The 18,985-nt window shown below is 39.7% G+C and overlaps 4 protein-coding genes across 4 annotated transcripts; 1 reads left to right on the forward strand and 3 right to left on the reverse strand.

The window, feature by feature from the left end:
• Nucleotides 1-134: 134 nt before the first annotated feature.
• Nucleotides 135-4,625, reverse strand: LOC121779939 (zinc finger CCCH domain-containing protein 48-like). The gene is made up of 9 exons (XM_042177419.1): nt 3,882-4,625; nt 3,042-3,137; nt 2,186-2,275; nt 1,897-1,998; nt 1,351-1,497; nt 1,139-1,258; nt 982-1,041; nt 691-788; nt 135-600 (listed from the first exon to the last, which is right to left on the reverse strand). Exons 1-9 carry the CDS (start codon nt 4,332-4,334, stop codon nt 459-461), a joined length of 1,308 nt encoding a protein of 435 aa, XP_042033353.1. The 5' UTR covers nt 4,335-4,625; the 3' UTR covers nt 135-458.
• Nucleotides 4,626-5,085: 460 nt separating this feature from the next.
• LOC121778339 (ABC transporter B family member 28-like) lies at nt 5,086-10,661 on the reverse strand. The gene is made up of 16 exons (XM_042175667.1): nt 10,153-10,661; nt 8,657-8,844; nt 8,465-8,488; nt 8,179-8,280; nt 7,807-7,897; nt 7,594-7,694; nt 7,458-7,508; nt 7,228-7,356; nt 7,054-7,116; nt 6,696-6,972; nt 6,416-6,564; nt 6,241-6,330; nt 5,920-6,054; nt 5,784-5,840; nt 5,640-5,696; nt 5,086-5,480 (listed from the first exon to the last, which is right to left on the reverse strand). The coding sequence occupies exons 1-16, from the start codon at nt 10,610-10,612 to the stop codon at nt 5,244-5,246; spliced, it is 2,211 nt and encodes a 736-aa protein (XP_042031601.1). The 5' UTR covers nt 10,613-10,661; the 3' UTR covers nt 5,086-5,243.
• A 628-nt stretch (nt 10,662-11,289) lies between these two features.
• Nucleotides 11,290-14,665, forward strand: LOC121778638 (post-GPI attachment to proteins factor 3-like). The gene is made up of 5 exons (XM_042176022.1): nt 11,290-11,663; nt 12,662-12,923; nt 13,038-13,234; nt 13,560-13,747; nt 14,189-14,665. The coding sequence occupies exons 1-5, from the start codon at nt 11,569-11,571 to the stop codon at nt 14,473-14,475; spliced, it is 1,029 nt and encodes a 342-aa protein (XP_042031956.1). The 5' UTR covers nt 11,290-11,568; the 3' UTR covers nt 14,476-14,665.
• An 859-nt stretch (nt 14,666-15,524) lies between these two features.
• On the reverse strand, nt 15,525-16,303 carry LOC121778467 (dehydration-responsive element-binding protein 1D-like). The gene has a single exon (XM_042175823.1). It carries the CDS (start codon nt 16,245-16,247, stop codon nt 15,651-15,653), a length of 597 nt encoding a protein of 198 aa, XP_042031757.1. The 5' UTR covers nt 16,248-16,303; the 3' UTR covers nt 15,525-15,650.
• Nucleotides 16,304-18,985: the final 2,682 nt, after the last annotated feature.

The raw sequence follows: 18,985 nt of genomic DNA on the forward strand, positions 1-18,985 counted from the left end.
TCTACTATGGGACGGAGGGAGTATAAATATATGCAAAATATGATAAATATTATCGCAATTTTGAACAATATTAGTACAAAAAAACATCAAACATGTGAAACAAATCTATTTACATATATCAAAGATGATCGATCTACAGTAAGAACACTCTTTGATGGATGAAATTGATGTCACTCCATGCTCAAGAAATTTTATTCAATAAGTAACCAATTATGATGCTTACACACACAGTTAGATAAGCAACCAAACTAACAAAACCTACAAGAAGAGTAAGAGATGAATTGAAAAATAACTCAAAACTGATATGTTTCTCAAACTGATACAACAAGTTGCTTCTCATAATGTTGGTTTCACTGTCCTCTTCCGTACTCATATCTTCTTCGTTACTCGTTGGATTATACTAGATTCAGCGCCAGTAGAAAAATGGAACCGGCTAGGAACTAATATAACCTGCTTTCTCATGAAGTAGCGGTTGATTCAGCCGACCACTTCCACACTCTTACTTGACCCGATCCATCACCGGTGAAAAACAAACCACCGGGGCCAATTTGTATGCTGCGGACCTCCTCCTTGGAGAAGATCTTTCCCCTCTCAGAGAATCTAGCAAGACAATGCACATCAGCCACAGTCATATTCGCTTGTTGATAGAAAGGTTATAATAGCAAAACCGTAAGAGAGGTGAAAACTCACGAAGGCAAGTCATAGACTCGGACAGAATTGTCGTTACAGGAGCAGAGCAGCACTGGCTTACTTTCTGAATCGTGCATCCCGCATAGAGTGATTAAACCCTGCAAGAAAAGTTCTACATGTGACGAAGCAAATTTTGTCTCCTATCGACACCACAAGTAAGTAAGCAGTGATTTAGTTATCGTGCAAGTGACTGAATTCGTTTCATTTGATTGGATCCGCTAAGAAAAAATCACGGTCTGTAGGATTTGATAAAGGACCCGAATAAGTGGCGCAACCAGGAAAAGTTCGTACCTGTTCCTCCGTATGGGTATATGTTACTTCCAAATTACCAGCCTCGGTCGCAGCCCAGACCTACAAAATCACGAAATGAAATGGTGCAACTTAGTAATACTGCAATAGTTTACGGAGACTAAGTATCAAATTTGAGGAAGAACTACGAAGTACAAACCTTTACAGTGTTGTCTAATGAAGCTGATAAAAGGAACTGATCCCAACACAAAACAGATGTGACGACATGGTTATGTCCGGTTAAAGTTTGGATACATTGCATAGTTTCCAGGCTCCACACCTGAATATAAAACATGAAAGAGAAGAAACAATACATTAGTGAGAAGCCGCAGTACAATTAGAAGCATACTTAGTTTTAAGTGTCGAACTTACTCTAATAGTGTGGTCCATGGAACCGGAGTACATTTTGTTACCACTGACAACTAGTGTCACGACAGCAAGAGTGTGACCCAAAAGTGATGCAGCTGGTTCAAAGCAGTTCGTAGCAGCATTGAATTTCCATGCCAATATTGACCCGTCCTGTGTTAAATAACAACGAAGATAAAAAAGGGTAACATTAGAATCTGTCTCCACATGAAGTTAAACTTAAAGCATTTTTCAGTGCCACCTCTCATCAACTCATGCAGTAAACAGAAGTATAAATCCAAGAATTGAAAACTAGCAGTCGAATTACAGGAGAAAATAAATACGTAAATGCCCCAGGATGCACACAAAATTATGCTTTCCACTTCTATTAAAAATCACTTGGTGAGTACCACAACATCTCCCTCTCCAATTTAAGAGAATGAATTGAGAAATTTCACGAGGGAAATCGAGATGCAGTGGTCACTTTACTGGCACAGCACACCATAATAAAACATATACGTGGTTCGGAAGACAAGATATTTTTTCAGTATACCCATAAAATCAGCATTATACCTTGTTACCGGCGAAGAGTAGATCATTTCCAACGACTAGGGAATACACTTGTCCAACAGGTCCGCTTAAACTGAGCTCCATTGATGTTTGGATATTCCATGCCTATTACAGGACAAATAAATGGACAAAAATGTAAGACGTAACGGTAGTTACATCGACAGGAAAGGTTAACCAACATATTCAGGGCTTGTGCATCTTACCAATATGAGAAAGAGAGTGATAAATGAAACACATTTATAGTAAACAGAAAAAGAAGGGTAACAGTTTGAATGTTGATTCTTTGTCTTACCTTGACAAGATTTGTCAAGCCCACGAACACCCATGGACCTTCACTTAGCATACAGCCTACTGAACATCCCATATTCACTACACCTGCCAGCTGTTATAAAGAAAACAAGAGAGCTTACATTAAACCATTACCACTAGATGAGCAATAAAAAGTTTATAACCCAAACACAACTTGACTGAAAGCTCTCTGAGCTAAGTTTCAAACTCATCCTGAAAAGCTCAAGTATTTTCATAGCCGGTTGAAACTCACAAGTATGATCCTCTATAACTTTTTTTGGTATTCCATTTCTGTATCCTAATTAAATTAATGATTTATCTAGTTATTTTGTACACACACTACAATCATATAATTGCTAATAATATAGATTAGAAATGATTATTCAAAATTTCCATGTTCTCATCACCCTAAAAAACCAAACAGAAATACAAAAAGTTGTAACAAATGGACTACATTGATTAGAAGTAAGATAATAACATCTAAAGTATATGCAAATTTGAGTTTGAGCTATAATGGCCTAAACTGTATATTAGTGCAACATCAGATAAATGTTTTTGCATAGCATCCATTCTGATTCTAAGCATAAGCTACACACCTCAAGTTCAAATTCTTATGTATAAGTATATGAGAGAGAAAAATAGAAAGCTAAATTTCCTTTATTGTTTTGTAACACGTAGAATATCCATAGCGTTGCCCAAGTTTAGTATAAAAATCTCATACCTTAATCTAAATTAGACTAATTGCATAAGCACATTGGATGGGAAAATACATTAAAGTTATAGCTAATTGTCTCCAATATTTGCAGAATGCAAACAAGAACAATGTAGAGAATTAAACAAAACATGTAAAAGGGAACTACCTGACCAGATTGGCAGTCCCAAATTCTGACCGTCTCATCTTCACTCCCAGAGTAAAGCTTATCAGACCCCGAAGGCAAAGTAATCCCTGTCACAGCCTGACAAGCAAATATTTTTATCAAGAGCAACCTTCACCAGCAAGCTCTAGCTCACGCAAGGCACACATAAATCAAGGGATACATGCCTAAATAAACTCACTTCACAAAATTAAAGGAAAGTTCCAGAAAGCGAAGTACTACACATGCAAAATGCAAAACCAACGGAAACTTATGGACCATTAAGAAATATAACTAGGCTCCATAGCAAATGCAAAAATATTCTAGAGGTGAAACACAGACCACCCAAAAATCCAAATGTCACGAAACAAAGACAACATTTTTCATATAGCTACAACCACCACAAGAGCCCGACCTCACTCAGTAAAGCTTATCAGTACCCGAAAGCAAAGTAATCCCTGTCACAGCCTGACAAGCAAATTTTTCTATCAAGAGCAACCTTCACCAGCAAGCTCTAGCTTGCACGAAGTAAAGACATACATACCTAAAAACACCCACCTTCACAAAATTAAAGGAAAGATCTAGGTGGCGAAGTACTACGCATGCGAAACTTATGACCATTCAGAAATATAACTAGGTTCGGTACCACATGTAAAACTATTCTAGAGGTGAAACAAAAACACCACCCAAAAATCCAAATGTCACCAAGCAAAGACAAGATTTTTCAAACAGCTACAATCACAACCAAGAACAACTCAAACATAACATCAGCAAGAAATCATAAACCAGCATCAAGAACTGCATTAATCTACATCGAAGAACAAGATCAGTAGAAAATTAACCTACTTGTTTGTGCCCCTCGAGCGGTGTCAACAAGGTAAACGAATCCGTGGACCACTGATGCAAAAATTTACAAGTATCGCCATATCTACAGCTCCCTTGCAACCAATAGCTGCAGATTTTCTTGTCAACTTTCCTAACGAAAGTCCTATTGCCGCTTACCGGCTGCTGCGACTGCGGCCTGCCCCATGAATTATTATGATTGCTATTATTAAAATTATAGTTCCCGCTCCTCCGTAATCCGCCGCCGCCGCGGTAATTATCCTCCGCCCCGAAACCCTGATGCCCCCTCTTGCCATTCGCCGCCGTCGGCAGCTCCCCGTGTAAAAAGGGGCACGGATTTCGCGTGCACTTGCCTCTTTCCCAGTGGAAACACACCTTCTGCTGCCTGCCGTTGCTATCGCTTGAAGACGAGGGGCCGAGGCGGTTGAAAATCCTTCTTCCCCCATCCGCATCCATTTTTAGGAGTCACACTGTGTAAATGAGATGGTTGAGGGGAAAACGGGAGGTCTTTTATTGGGTTGTGAATTAGAATTGGGGGTGATTGATTAGATAGCGGTGCTGATCCCGAACAAGACACTAATTAGAGAATAGGAAGTGTGATTTGGGGTTTCAAGGGAATTTTATGAACCCTATTTTCGGGAGTTTTAAGATTTTTAAGAAAGGGGAATTGTAGGAGGAGGAAGAAAACACGACTTTCCTGTGCATTTATCTTATAAATTCAGGCGCAATTATTTGCTAAAATAAGAGAGAAAATTATGGAAAGCAAGAGAAAAAAGGAAAGTCAGCAGCAAAAACATCTTCCCACAGAAATTTTATACGTATAAAGTTTTGATTTTTTAGGTATGTTTGGACAACTCAAGGATCTGTGCCTTGTTCAGCTCAAATTATGTCAAAATTTGAGAAGTTTTGTATTTTTTTCAGATCAAGGTTTGGAAGAAGTTCAAGGTATTGAGAAATTTGAATTAAACGAAACGAGGTGATCGGCCTCTGAGAATTCGAACACCTCGAACTTATGGCGACAGAATCAGTGATTCGAGACAAGGTACGCGATCAAGTGGCATTGCCTCCTCGTATAGAATCTAGACGCGCTTTTTCCCAGTTTAGGTGGTCTGAGTGTGCAATGTTGGTTCATCTACTTTCATTCCTTTCCTGTTGTTGTTTGCAGTGATACTGATTTTGCAGCTTCATATGTAATGTAGGTAGCATATGTCTAAATCTCATTTCTGTTAAACTGTATAGCCACCAAAAAATTGAAATGTTGTAGGTGTATATATGTGGACAAGACTATGAAATAACCGTTTACAACGTTGTGTGCTTTCTTCGTACGCAATCCATTTGAATGCTGTCAAACGATTTGATTGTCAGTCACTCGAATGCAAGTCTTTGGGAGCCAACGAGGGATGCATATAGACCCTTCTGTCCTATCAACTCCGAGTGTGTCCCCAGTTCTGAGACCTTCCCATCGGAGCACAGAGCGATTTGGTCAGCATTCTGAACCGTGCTGAGCCTGTGAGCTATCACTAAAGTTGTCCTCCCCTTCATTAGACGATTCAAAGCATCCTGAACCAGACGTTCGCTAACAGTATCCAAAGCACTCGTGGCCTGTAACCACCGAACTGAATTAGGTGGACATCATCCAATGCAGAATGATATAGGAACAAACCAAACAACCAAATCAAGACATGTGCTTTAACTTCAATGGGATCAATCACTTAAACATGGTACGTTGAAAAGTTTTGCCTGAAGTTGGAAAGACTTTACCTCATCAAGAATCAAGATTGGAGCATTCTTGAGCAGAGCCCTTGCAATGGCAATTCTCTGGAAATAGGAAGATGGGATCACTGCTACATATCTGCTCAGTGTGTGTGTGTGTGTGTGAGAGAGAGAGAATGCTATATACTATACCTGCCTCTGTCCTCCACTTAACAGCCCTCCGCGCTCGCCAACCAATGTGTCGTAACCCTAAAGAGATACGATTAATCAGCAAAACACGACAAAATGGGAAGGGCAGAAGGGATGTGAAGTACCACGCTTTCATCACCTGTGGCAACGAGATTATAAACTCGTGAGCATTAGCTGCTTTAGCAGCTTTAATCACGTCGTCCTTGGAAACATTATCATCCGGGAGCCCATAAGCAATATTTTCTCCAACAGACACAGAGAATAGAACAGGTTCCTACAGCAGATCACAATATACTTTGCTTAGTAAAGCAAACAAATGCTCCCTATTTTATACTCCCTTCGTCCCACAAAATAGTGCACATCTTGACGTCTTAATGTTCCGTTTTTGGATACAATAAGTTCACACTTTAGCCTCATTTTGTACACTTTCGGATGTAATATGAAGGGTTAAGATAGTTACTTGGTTCACTATGGAAACCGCACGAGCCCATTCACTCTTATCAAATGACCGTAGATCCTCTCCAGCAACAGTTATGCGCCCTCTTGTTGGCTGCAATTTTAAAATTCGCACTCCAGTTACTTGTCAGTCATCACATAAACTTTCATCAATGATTAAGCTGAACGTCGGGTATAACCTCATAATAGCGAGCTAAAAGCTGTACGACTGTACTTTTCCCAGCACCACTAGAACCAACCAGAGCAGTGACCGTTCCACATTTTAAAGTCAGATCAAGACCTTGTAAGATTTCCACGTCGGGCCTAAGAGGGTATGAGAAATGAACATCTGCAATATAACATATCGCTTAGGGAAAGATTCGAGGAAAGTGTGCATTTTTCCAGCACGAAAAGCCAGTGTTATGCGTGTTATTAGCGCTACGAACTAAATAAAATACAATTACTAGCCAAAGTCCGTACCTTCGAGGTGAATATCACCCGACTCTGCAAGCTGGCGGACATCACTACCAGATTTTAGTGACGACATGTACCTCACCCGGCTGGTTTGCATCTTTCCGTTGGAATCGGCCAAGAGAGGTTCGAGGTTTGGATCATGTGATTTCCTTCGATTCAAGTCTTTCTCTAGAGCATAAGCTAGTGCTTCATCAATTTCAGCACCAGAAAGGACAGAGTTTATCCGTTCAACAGCAGCGAAGGCTCCTCGAAGATCCCCAAACGTGTTCACCACACCTTGAACCTAGAAAAATTGCTTTAGTTTTTCATATTTAGAGAATGCATGCAAGAAAAGATAAATTCAATCCCAAGTGAATATACTCACAGCAAATGTTAACGTAAATGTGTACCCAATAAAAGAAACCATGGTCCCAACCGCGAGTTTGCCCTACATCCAACAAATCGAGTTCTTCGTCAAACCAAGTTTGCCCACATTCAACATGACCAACAAGTAATATCCATCAAATCAAGTGAAGATATGAATTCTTGAAGTTCTTACAGCTTTTACTTTGCTTCCTCCAAGACAATACAAAGCCATTAAAGAGACATAGACAGCAACCCTGGTGATGGATTCATTTATAGACTTAAATACTCCGAGGGTCATGCCACTTCTCTCGTAGTCAAGAATCTGATAAGTTCCAATAGCATGTTGAGAAATTCCAGAGATCCTACACTTCTTTCAGAATAAACTCTCTGAACATTGAAAAACATAAACCAATGGTACTCTACCTGTCGACTAAAAACGGATATTTGACGTTTTTCACCCCCGAATGATCTAACCTGCAATATTCAACAATGCAGTATAATTACCAGATACACAATCTCTTGGATGCACAAAAACATTCAGTGTCGATCAGGAGCTCACGGTACGTATAGCAGCAAAAGTTTCAGTAACACAATCAGCTATGGTGGCTTGTACAGATCCATGAGATTTAAAGACGCTGACAGTTGTTCTTTTATATGCAGCTACAGAACACATAGATGTTAGTTGAATGCCACAAAAACGCAAATTGCAAATAGGACTAACTTTCCTGGTTTCAAGAAAAACACTTGGCAAAACACTATGAGACAATCTTACCGACTACTGCAGACACGGTTAGCATAAGGAGGCCCAAAACTGGCGCCAGCTGGGGTGAAAGAGTAAAAAGTACACAAAGTGTCCCAATGACCTGCGCAAGAGACGACATATATGTATTCTCAGAGTCGTCAAATTCCAAGCAAAGAAAGGGAGGAAAATAAGATTCATTATAAAGGTATATTAGTAGTTTCTCTGTGACTTAACCTATACGATTAACACTTAGTTTTCCAAAATACTAATATCGAAAAGGAAAATTCATCAAGAAATACAGCGAGAAGAAGGCTTTTTCTGTCACAACATCTCTCATTAGAGAAGGTGAAAATGGTGTCAATATCAATTCAGCTCACTTTTGCATAGTGTAGAGTAGCTTGCCTCAGAAATTGCCCTGAAACCACGGTCTCTAGATACGTTGTCACTAACAATGGTCTTCAGAGAACCCAAATCCGATGTTAATAAAGAAGTTAGTTCGCCAACCTACACAGAGTGCAAAAATCAGTGATAAAACAAAGGGGACGGTGTATATAGAGTAGAATAAACAAAGAGAGCCAGAAACAATAAATGAAGCACAACGCATATATCCAGCTAGTTTGATTGTTTGCATTAGCCATAAAGCAAGGATTCTTGAAGTACTTATGTAACATGGAATAACGTTTCATACCTTGTACTTGTCAAAAAACTCCACCTGCGGAAATAATATAAAACGCTTATTAGGAATTGGACAGAAGCATAAATACGAATGCAGTATGCTGTGCATAAAATAGAGGGAGACAAATTTTCATCGACAAATGCTGCTATTTCACTAGAAGGTGATGAATTACGATGTCAGCATAGTACAAGAAAAAAGATTCACCTTCTGAATCAACACCCTCTGAAAAATTTGAGCTCTTAAGCTCGACATAACTTTCTCCCATATGCCATTCATGTTTACCACAAAAATAATTGTGAAAATTGGTTCCAATGTATACAGTAATCCCACTTTACTCAGCAGTTGCCAGATAGGATCTGGTCTCGCCCCAATCAGTACTTCGAAAAATTTCCCTGTAATAGTAATATTAGTGTATATTGTCACAAGTGACATTTCAATTGTAATATATCTCTGCCGCAACTGATTATTGTGGAAATAATGGGAGAGTTATTGACAACAATTAGAAATAGAAGTTTTATATTAACATAAAATATATACAGATGCATATCTATCATCATGATTTTGACTTATAGTTCATGGTCGATTAAAGGATATACACAGTCCGTGTTCTCCAATACTCCTATAGCAAATAGAAGAAGTCATTGCTCTGGAAAAATCCTGGCTATAACTATCATAATAGATTGACGCATAACTGTTAATCACTAAGAGCTGGGTTTACTCATCTTCCACAAAGACTACCGAAACTACATATTCGAAGATTTTATTAAAACTAACTTTTACAAAGTATAGTTACACATTCAGATTTCCTTCCAAATACATTTCATCAAAAATTTGCCAGATCTGTACACAAGAAAACACCATCATCAAGCAAACCGCAGATGACAGGCCACACAAGAATTCAGCAGAAAGAACAGTAACTTGCAAAGCTACAGAACTACATCACATGAATAGGTCAAAACATGTGAAAACATAAATGACATCCTTTTCTCAAAGCTCAGAAAACATAGAATACCAATGTGAATGCAGTTAGCTTGGAAACAACACCCACATATTAATGATGCATCACTACAAATTCATTGCAACGTCCCCTTATCTAACAATCAAGATTCCAGCCATCTATATTGCAACTAAATCCACCAAAATGTACAACTCCCACATACCAGAGAACAAGGGCATCTCAACAAATGTGCAAGAATTCTGGCGAAAAAACGGTAACTTGCAATGCTACAGAACTACATCATGTGAATGCTCAAAATCATGTGAAAATAGAAATCACATCCTTTTCTCAAAGCTCATAAAACATACTCCCTCCGTTCCATAATAGTAGAGTCATTTTGCCATTTTGGTACGTTCCATAGTAGTGGAGTCATTTTCCTTTTTAATAAAAGTCAACACATTTCTTCTTATTTACTTTCCCCCCTTTTACTTTCTTCTCTCTACTTTATCCTTTTTCGTACTTTATTATCTTTTTATTTAATACATTACACACATTTTTCTTAATCTCCGTGCCGGAAAGGAATGTCTCCACTACTATGAAACGGAGGGAGTACTAAAATACCAATATAATTGTAGTTAACTTGGACTTTCTACCTAAAACAACACACACATAGTTATGATGCATCATCCCTCTATCTAACAATCAAGATTGCAGCCAACTACTTTGCAACTAAATTCCCCCAAAATGTACAACTCCCACATACCAGAGAACAAGGGCATGGCCAGGGTACAAGTCGTGCAGCCGGAAAGAGTGAGAACCGACGCCAAGACTCTCCATTTATGCCGCGAGACAAGTTTCCACAGCAGCCCCCCGCTAATCACATCAAGCGGCTGCAGCTCCACAACCTCGGCGCCGTCGATTTTGGGGTCAACCTCTGACACAATTGCATCGAAAGCCGGGCCCGAAACATAGGCCCCTGTGAGGATTCTTGATGCAGCTAGAGCTCTTGATCCTTTGACAGATATTGGCTGAGGAACCGAAGTGGGCAAGCGCGAAAGAGGCTGCCGGTTTAGATTACTGCTGAGCTTGAGCTTCAATCTTGAAGTTTTGTGTTTGATCAAGTGTTTGCGGGAGTAGAGGTTGAAGGAAGGTGCAAGAGGCGTTGCTGCAGCTGCTGCCATTTTTATTTTGGTGGTTGGGCAGAATTTGTGAAGTGAGTTCATTACTGCTTGTGATATGAAAATAGACTCTTGAACGGATTATTGGTGTCAAATTTGGATTATAGCTAATAATTCAGACACACATCTAAATTAGCACCAAAGGAACTATTTTGTGTAGGAATGCGAGCCTCTTGCAATTTAAGAAAATTATATTTTAATTGATTTAATCAATTAATAGAAATTTTATAGTTTAATCGATTAATTACAATAAATGAAGGATTTTAATATCTTATCCAAATCTCTTTTTTTCGTAATTCAGGTTTGTCCAATTTTAAAAATCATTCAAAAAATCATAAATTTATGATTTATTTAGAGAAAAAATTAGTAAAATATCTCATAGAATAAGCAAAAATTTGTACATTAACTTCACCATTGATGAGTTAACTCTCTAATAGAGAAAGACAATGAAGTGCAGCTCAGTTGATAAGACGTTTTCCCTCTAACCAATAGGTTGGGATTCGAGTCATCACAGATAAATGAGGAATCATTATTGATCATCTTTAAAAAAAACTCTCTAATAGAGAAACTAGTAAACAAAAATCGGGTTTTTTTATTTTTTCCAATTAATTTTTTAAATTATGAAATAGACCTGAATTTTAAAAAAATCGTTAAAAAAATCATTTTATATTACTTAGATTGATGTAGGTTAAATAAAAGTTATTTGTGCCAAATGTAAAGTATTGTAAGGTCGTGAACTGGAGAGGGCGAGATTGTAACTAATTGCTCTTCCAAGAACAGATATTGATATATCTCGTCGATTACTTCTCGTCCACCGTTTCAAAGAGAATAATCACTAGCAGTAAATTCCTACACTCCCCTGAAGATTCATCTTCCCCAGCTGGAGAGGAAGTTGCTGAACCAGATCCACATCTTACACATCTACTATTGAATTCAGTAGAGAAGTTGAATCCCTTTTAGCTTACCTTGGCCTCTGGAGCTGATTACAATCTCCAAATCCGATGGAACGGCGTCGTTTCATTCTCTTCCTGGCTGCCCTATCATGCTTTCTCGGATTTCACGAAGCCAGCCCCGGTGACTCTGATCCAGTCTACAGGTTAGAGATTGTCTGTTTGTAATCGATGAATCTTGGGTTTTTTATTTTCTTGGGTTTCTTTTACTGGAATCTTGCTGCGTAATTGAGTTCTTCAAGTGTGAGTACATGTAGAGTGTTCAAGTATTGATCCTGTTGTAGTTGAGCTTGGTAATTGGGATATTGTCGATTTAATTGGAGGGTGAGATAGTCAAGAAATCATGATATGTGAGAGTTGAATTGATCTTGCTATCACTTTAGTTTATGCAATTACTTCGGGTTTGAATTCGGTGTGTGGATAGTCTAACTCTGAGGAATGCAGTTTTTGTTGCAATCTTAACTTCCATAGTAATTAACAGGTTTTGGAAGTAATCAGTTAATATGACTTTATAGTGAAAATTTAGTTACCCTGCATTTAGTTAAAATTTTCTTTGTTATAAGTTGTCCTTATATATGACCAGTTCTTGAAACCGAAACTAATCAGATGTGACAGGGAATGTTGTGATTTTCTTTCATGGGATTGGAGATTCAGATTATAATGAAAGTATATATATACATCTAGTGGGTAGTTGTGTGGCTTCTTATTGTCGTCTTGCACTCTTATGCATCTCATCAAAGTTCACTGCAATAGGAGGATATTTTGACTGCTTCCATTTTTTGTTTCATTTTTGGTTGGTCGGTAAAAGGTAGCCATTACTCTTATTTTGTCTGTTACGTTGACTTAGCTGAAAGATTCTTTGATCAATAACCATCTGTGATGCTATTGCTTTTGAGCTTTCTCAAGATCAGCGTTTGGAACAACTTTCTGTCTCATGATGCATGTTTGTCTTTGTAGTCATACTGTAATATAGTATAGCCCATTGTGTGTTCTGAGTCTGAACTTTCGTTTATTTTACATGGCTTATTAGATAAATCTAGAAACGATGTTGTGAATCAGGCTGGATAAATCTAGATATATATATTCATATGGCTCCTTGTGCTCGTGCCTTTGTTATTCTTGAAATTTTTGATTGCACTGCTAGGGCCTGTGTTTTGCAATGCGAGAAGACTGGCTGTGTGGGGGACAAGTGCTTCCAACACTGTAACTTTTCCTCAGACGGAAGCCCCATTGATGGCCCATGGTATCTGCAGGAGCCACTATACATTCAGTGGAAGCAATGGGACTGCCGCAGTGACTGTCGTTACCACTGCATGCTCTCTAGAGAAGAAGAAAGACAGGAACTTGGCTACAAGCCTGTAAAGTACCATGGCAAGTGGCCATTCAAGCGTATTTCTGGGATCCAGGTAAAAAGGCCCTGTAATTTGTGCAGAAAATGCTTTACCTTAACCCTTCGTGTACTGTTGCCTTTTGGCCATTATAGTGTTCGTGAGTGCGCTAAATCTAATTAACGTGTCCAGGAACCTGTTTCGGTTGCTTTCTCTGCTCTTAATCTTGCGGTACAGTTTCATGGATGGGTATCCTTCTACATCCTTGTAAACTACAAACTGCCCTTTAGACAGAACAAGAAGACATATTATGAATACACAGGCCTCTGGAACATATATGCAATCTTCGCAGTGAATGCCTGGCTTTGGAGTGCAGTTTTCCACAGTCGGTGCGCTCCATCACTCCTTTTCTTTCCATTGTCATATTTATTGCATATAATATTCTGGAGTAACATTGGAGGAATTTATTAAATGATTCCGATGTCAGTAATCTTAACTTGAAAACTTATAAAACGGTGCTTATGATTCATTGGTATGAGAGAAACTGTATGCCAATGAAGAAAGGATATTAACAGCATTGCAATTTTGGATTCAGTTCAAAATACTGTATACAAACGTATTATTAATATTGTTTACAATATTTTGGGGGTTAGGGTAAGTGTGAGATATGGCCATCCTGTTCTAATTTCGAGATATTCTGCAAAATGCATGCAGAGATGTTGATTTGACTGAGAAGCTGGACTACTCATCTGCAGTGGCGTTACTTGGATGTTCTCTTATGCTGGCTATAGTACGAGCTTTCAGTGTGAAGCTTGAGGCTGCAAGGGTCATGGTTTCAGCTCCCTTAATAGCATTCGTGACAACTCATATCCTGTATTTGAACTTCTATGAACTCGACTACGGTAATCCTTCTGAATCCCATTACTCTCGAGCTAGTTTGAATCATTTGCATGATTGCATCTTAGTGAGAGAGTTAGCAGTTTGACCATTTGAATTCTGTCCCGTCTGTTTTTACTTCGGATAGAAGTTTTACTTAGCTTTTTACTAGGATGGTATATAAGCAAGGTACAAATCTGAAATGGAGGAAATTTGCAGTATTCTTCTATGGTAATATTGTAGTAGTAGTAGTATCCATTTATAACCGTGTTACCTCCTTGTAATGACTGGGGGTGCGTTCTTGGTTGCTAATCTATCATAAGAAAGGGATGGTTTTTATGAATCGGAACATAATTATTTTCTACATAACACTGAACCATTTATGGAAAGGGATGGATATTTGTCTCTCAATGATGTATCAAATTCATACAACACCTCTGGAGTCAACGAGATGTGTATTTTTGCAGGATTGAACATGAAAGTTTGTGTGGCGATGGGCGTGCTACAGATAGTTATCTGGGCAGTTTGGGGCGGCGTCTCTGGCCACCCTTCCCGTTGGAAGCTGTGGGTGGTTGTACTCGGAGGCGCTCTTGCTATGCTCTTGGAGATTTATGATTTCCCTCCGTACTTGGGGCTTGTTGACGCTCATGCCCTTTGGCACGCAACCACAATTCCACTGACCTACCTATGGTGGAGTTTCGTGAGGGATGATGCAGTGCATAGGACCTCGGTTCTCCTCAAGAAGACGAAGTAGTAACATCTGTTGATGCGCCCCTCTCCTTGATTCGTCGTTGTATGTTGTTTCTTTTTTTTCTCACAGTTGAAGCACTTCCTAAATGTGCTACTGATTGTGGGTTTCTTTGGGTTTGGTTATCTGAAAATATTGAGTTGTGATAAGGTTAATCTTTCTGACCACTAAAAGAGCTTTAGACTTTCTTCATCTACTCTTTGGAGCTTACAACATCTTGCCTTCTATTAGATTTTACTTCCTTGGAAACATCTCAAATTCTTGTCCTTGTTTCTCATTGTTTAGTCCATGATAACACTATTTGTTTTGTTTTATATATAGTATTTAATTTGTTTCTAATATTTTAAAAAATATTATTGATTGTCATTAATTTTACAAATTCCTCAAAAGTGTGATCTATTCATTTTATATGTAACATCAAATAAATTAATAAATCAACAACTTGAGTTGGTTTTGATTTTTTATGTAATTAGTAAAATTAATGATGTAAATAACATTTTTTAAGGTATTATAATCAAATAAATGTATAAACAAAACCAATAATGCTGAATGTGAATTAAATGAAATTTGTGGTCATATAAGATGTACTCGATATAGCATGATATTGTTTTATATCTAAGATTTCGCGTTAATTCTGCCCTTTTAGTATGTCCGTCATCACTTGTCTCATTTCAGTTGATTATATATAATAATTAGGTTTGACATGTCATTAATTTGTTTCATTTATATTTTATTATAAAAAGGCAATACTTCATCCCTTCCCAAAGAGTATGAATTTTAAGTTCGACATGAGTTTTAATGCATTATTGGTAAACTAAGAGAGAGATAGATAGAGAAAGTTTTTTAAGTATTATTAGTGGAGAATGAGTCACACCTCATTAGAGAGAAGAGAGTTTTCAAAATTGGAATATTCATACTCTTTGGAATTGACGAAAAAGAAAATAGTGCATACTCTTCAGGGTACGGAGGGAGTATATAAATGTGAGATTCAATGTTGAACTATCTCTTCTCAATTGTATTTCATCATATTTTAAAAATCTAAACCACCACAAAAGTATAGAGTAATATCATTTTGTTTTATTGCATGACATTTACAAGTAAAACCTCTCCACTTGCTAAAAAAATCAAGTTGAAAGAATTCCTAGTCCTACCCAACACCAAATAATACACTATATATTATATCAAATGAAAAAACTCCATAACTCCACGTCAGCAGTATCCTCCACGTCATAACCATAGTAGTGAGGTGGCGGTAGCATCATCCCCTCCGCCAAATTCATCAACAGCTCATGCATCCCCTCCTCCTCCTCCACGAACCACCCATTCTCCGGCGATACCTCGGCCGACCGCTCCTCATCCTGCAGCCGAGGCTTGAAGGCCTCGGCTGCCTGGACAGCCGCCCTCCTAATGTCCTGGGCGTGTGCGGACGCAGGGACAGGCAGGCGCCAGGCCGAGTCCGCGAAGTTGAGGCACGCGGACCGGCCCCGCAGCGCCAGCGCCGCCACGTCGTGCGCACGCGCCGCCATCTCGACGGTGGGGTAGGTCCCGAGCCATATCCTGGACTTCTTGTTGGGCTCCCTCACCTCGCACACCCACTTGCCGGTGCTCCGCCGCCGCACGCCCCGGTAGACCGGGTGGCGCGTCTCCCGGAACTTCTTCCTCCCCGCCCGCTTCTTCGGGTTGTCTGAAGCGAGCTTCACCTCGCTCTCCGACGATGATTCGCCCGAAAACGAGGAATGCACACGTGGAAAATGATTGTCGGATCCAAACATATTCATTGTAAGAATCTTGAAAATTTAGTGTTGAGTGAAAGGAGTGATGTGTGTTTTATTTATGTGTTGGGTTGAAATGATTTAATAATGATTGATGAAATTGGAAAGGGATGTATATTGTAAACACGGAAATGTGGATAAGGTGACAGTTAGGCTGCACACGGTTTGTACCTTTTCGGGACTAATAAGATACGCGAAAATGGTACAAGTGGTCGAAGCGGATTAATGGGCCACGTGGCGCCCATACGGTTATTAAATTGCGATTTGACTGATGAGATGAGTATTTAATGAAATAGGGACACTCTCAGTTCATTGTATCACTGTTTAAGCCTTAAGGGAAGCAAGAAGCTAGAAGCTTCCTCCTTCTACTCACCTAGTACCTTAATCGCGTTTTATTGAATAGGTTTGGATATATGTATGGTCTTTTTCGTTAGTGCTAGTGTAAATGATATGTTTACTGATGGATCGGCGAATTTTTGATGGTGATGAATGCAGGAAGATGCAGATCACGACACAGAGATTTTACGTTGTTCGATTTACTGAGGTAAATCTACGTCCACGGGAAGAAATGAGGGCAGAGTTGTATTGCTTGATCTGTTTTCTACAGCTTACAAATACAGACTTGCTATTTGATATTTTATCTCTAGAGAGCGAGAGAGAGAGTCTAACCCTATCTATCTGATCTAGGTTCTATTTATACATTAAACCAAGATCGTGGCATGCAGCCATTTACTAGGTAGTGGATGTCGTGGAGATCGTGGCGATCTTGCATGGGTCCACTATCCTGCATGAGTTAATGACTGCTTGACACCACTAAATAGATCGTGGGTGTAGTGGAGGTGGAAATCCTGCATGAGTCCACTATCTCCTAGTTCGGTCGAATACTGAGACCGAACTGCTGAATTATTGCCGAGCAGCTTTTGCCGATCTGAGAGTAGAGCTTGATGCCGACCTGAGAGCAGAGTTTGATTGGTTGGCTTTTACCGAGCTGTAGGCTGGGGCCGAACTCTTTGGTTGTGCCGAACTGAACTCTTTAGTCATGCCGGACTGATACTCTTTAGTCATGCCGAACTGATACTCTTTCTTGGGCTTTAGGCTGATGGGCTTTACTGCTGTTGGGCTTGTTTAGTACGTACTCCATCACTACCCCCCCCGGAAAGCGAAGTGAATTACTTCGGCATTCTGGATAAAGGTACGGGGTAAGTCGATGTTTGTCCTTGGTCTTATGAAGTGAACTCTTCTTTGACCGGACTCGTCTTTGGTCTGATGAAATAAACATCTTTGACCGGACTCGTCTTTGGTCTGATGAAATAAACATCTTTGCCCGGACTCGTCTTTTGGTCTGATGAAATAAACATCTTTGACCGGACTCGTCTTTGGTCTGATGAAATAAACATCTTTGACCGGACTAAGCTTGTGTCCTAATTTGGCGAGTTTTATCGCTCGGATCGGACTTTCCGTTGTCCTAATTTGGGGATCGGACTTTCCCTTGTCCTAATTCGGCGAGTTTTATCGCGTGGATCGGACTTTCCCTTGTCCTAATTCAGGCAAGTTTTATCGCGTGAATCGGACTTTTGTTGCAGTTCGTTTCAGACGAAGTGCTTGATTTTTAAGCCGAATTGTGGTCTTGTATCTTCGGTAGAAGCTTTGACTCACAATCGTTGGCTTGTTGCAGCTCGTTTCAGACGAACTGCTTGTTTAAGCTGAATTGTGGTCTTGTATCTTCTGTAGAAGCTTTGACTCACAATCGTTGGCTTGTTGCAGCTCGTTTCAGACGAACTGCTTGTTTAAGCTGAATTGTGGTCTTGTATCTTCTGTAGAAGCTTTGACTCACAATCGTTGGCTTGTTGCAGCTCGTTTCAGACGAACTGCTTGTTTAAGCTGAATTGTGGTCTTGTATCTTCTGTAGAAGCTTTGACTCACAATCGTTGGCTTGTATATGTTCTAAGAAGGGGATCAGCCTTCGAAGAACAAGATACCTCAGTAACATTTGTAAGAGACGACACGCACAGAGACAGACAAAACACACAGACAAAACGCACAGAGACAAATAAAGACCAAGTAAACCAAATAAAGCACATTGACTGAACAGGACTCAAGACTGACTGACCGGACTGTCTCTTACAAATGGAACTTTTTGAGGTTGGAAATGTGCCATGTTCGGGGTACCTGTTCTCCTGACATGTGAGCCAATTTGTAAGACCCTTTGCCGAGGACTTCTGACACCCGATACGGACCTTCCCATGTGGGTTCGAGCTTGCCCAGCTTTTCTGCTCGGCTTACTTCGTTGTTTCTCAAGACGAGATCTCCCACTTGAAATTGCAGCTTCTTCATCCTTTGGTTGTAATACCGGGCTACTTGCTCCTTGTACTTGGCTGCTTTTATGCATGCCAATTCTCTTCTTTCTTCGGCGAGATCTAGTTCTGCTCTCAGTCCGTCGTCATTCATTTCTGAGGAGAAATTTAGAGTTCGGGGACTGGGTACGCCGATCTCCACCGGAATTACGGCTTCAGTGCCGTACACCAGACTGTACGGAGTTTCACCGTTGGAGGTTGTGGGTGTAGTTCGGTAGGACCATAGGACTTGAGGGAGATTTTTTACCCATTGTCCTTTGGCTTGTTCTAACCGAGCTTTTAACCCTTTCACCAGGATACGATTTGTTACCTCCGTTTGTCCGTTTGCTTGTGGATGAGAGACCGAAGTGAACCGCTGTTGAATATTCAGCTCTTGGCACCAATTCTTGA

The sequence above is a fragment of the Salvia splendens genome, chromosome 19 (assembly GCF_004379255.2).
Source record: "Salvia splendens isolate huo1 chromosome 19, SspV2, whole genome shotgun sequence".
Taxonomy (NCBI): Eukaryota; Viridiplantae; Streptophyta; class Magnoliopsida; order Lamiales; family Lamiaceae; genus Salvia; species Salvia splendens.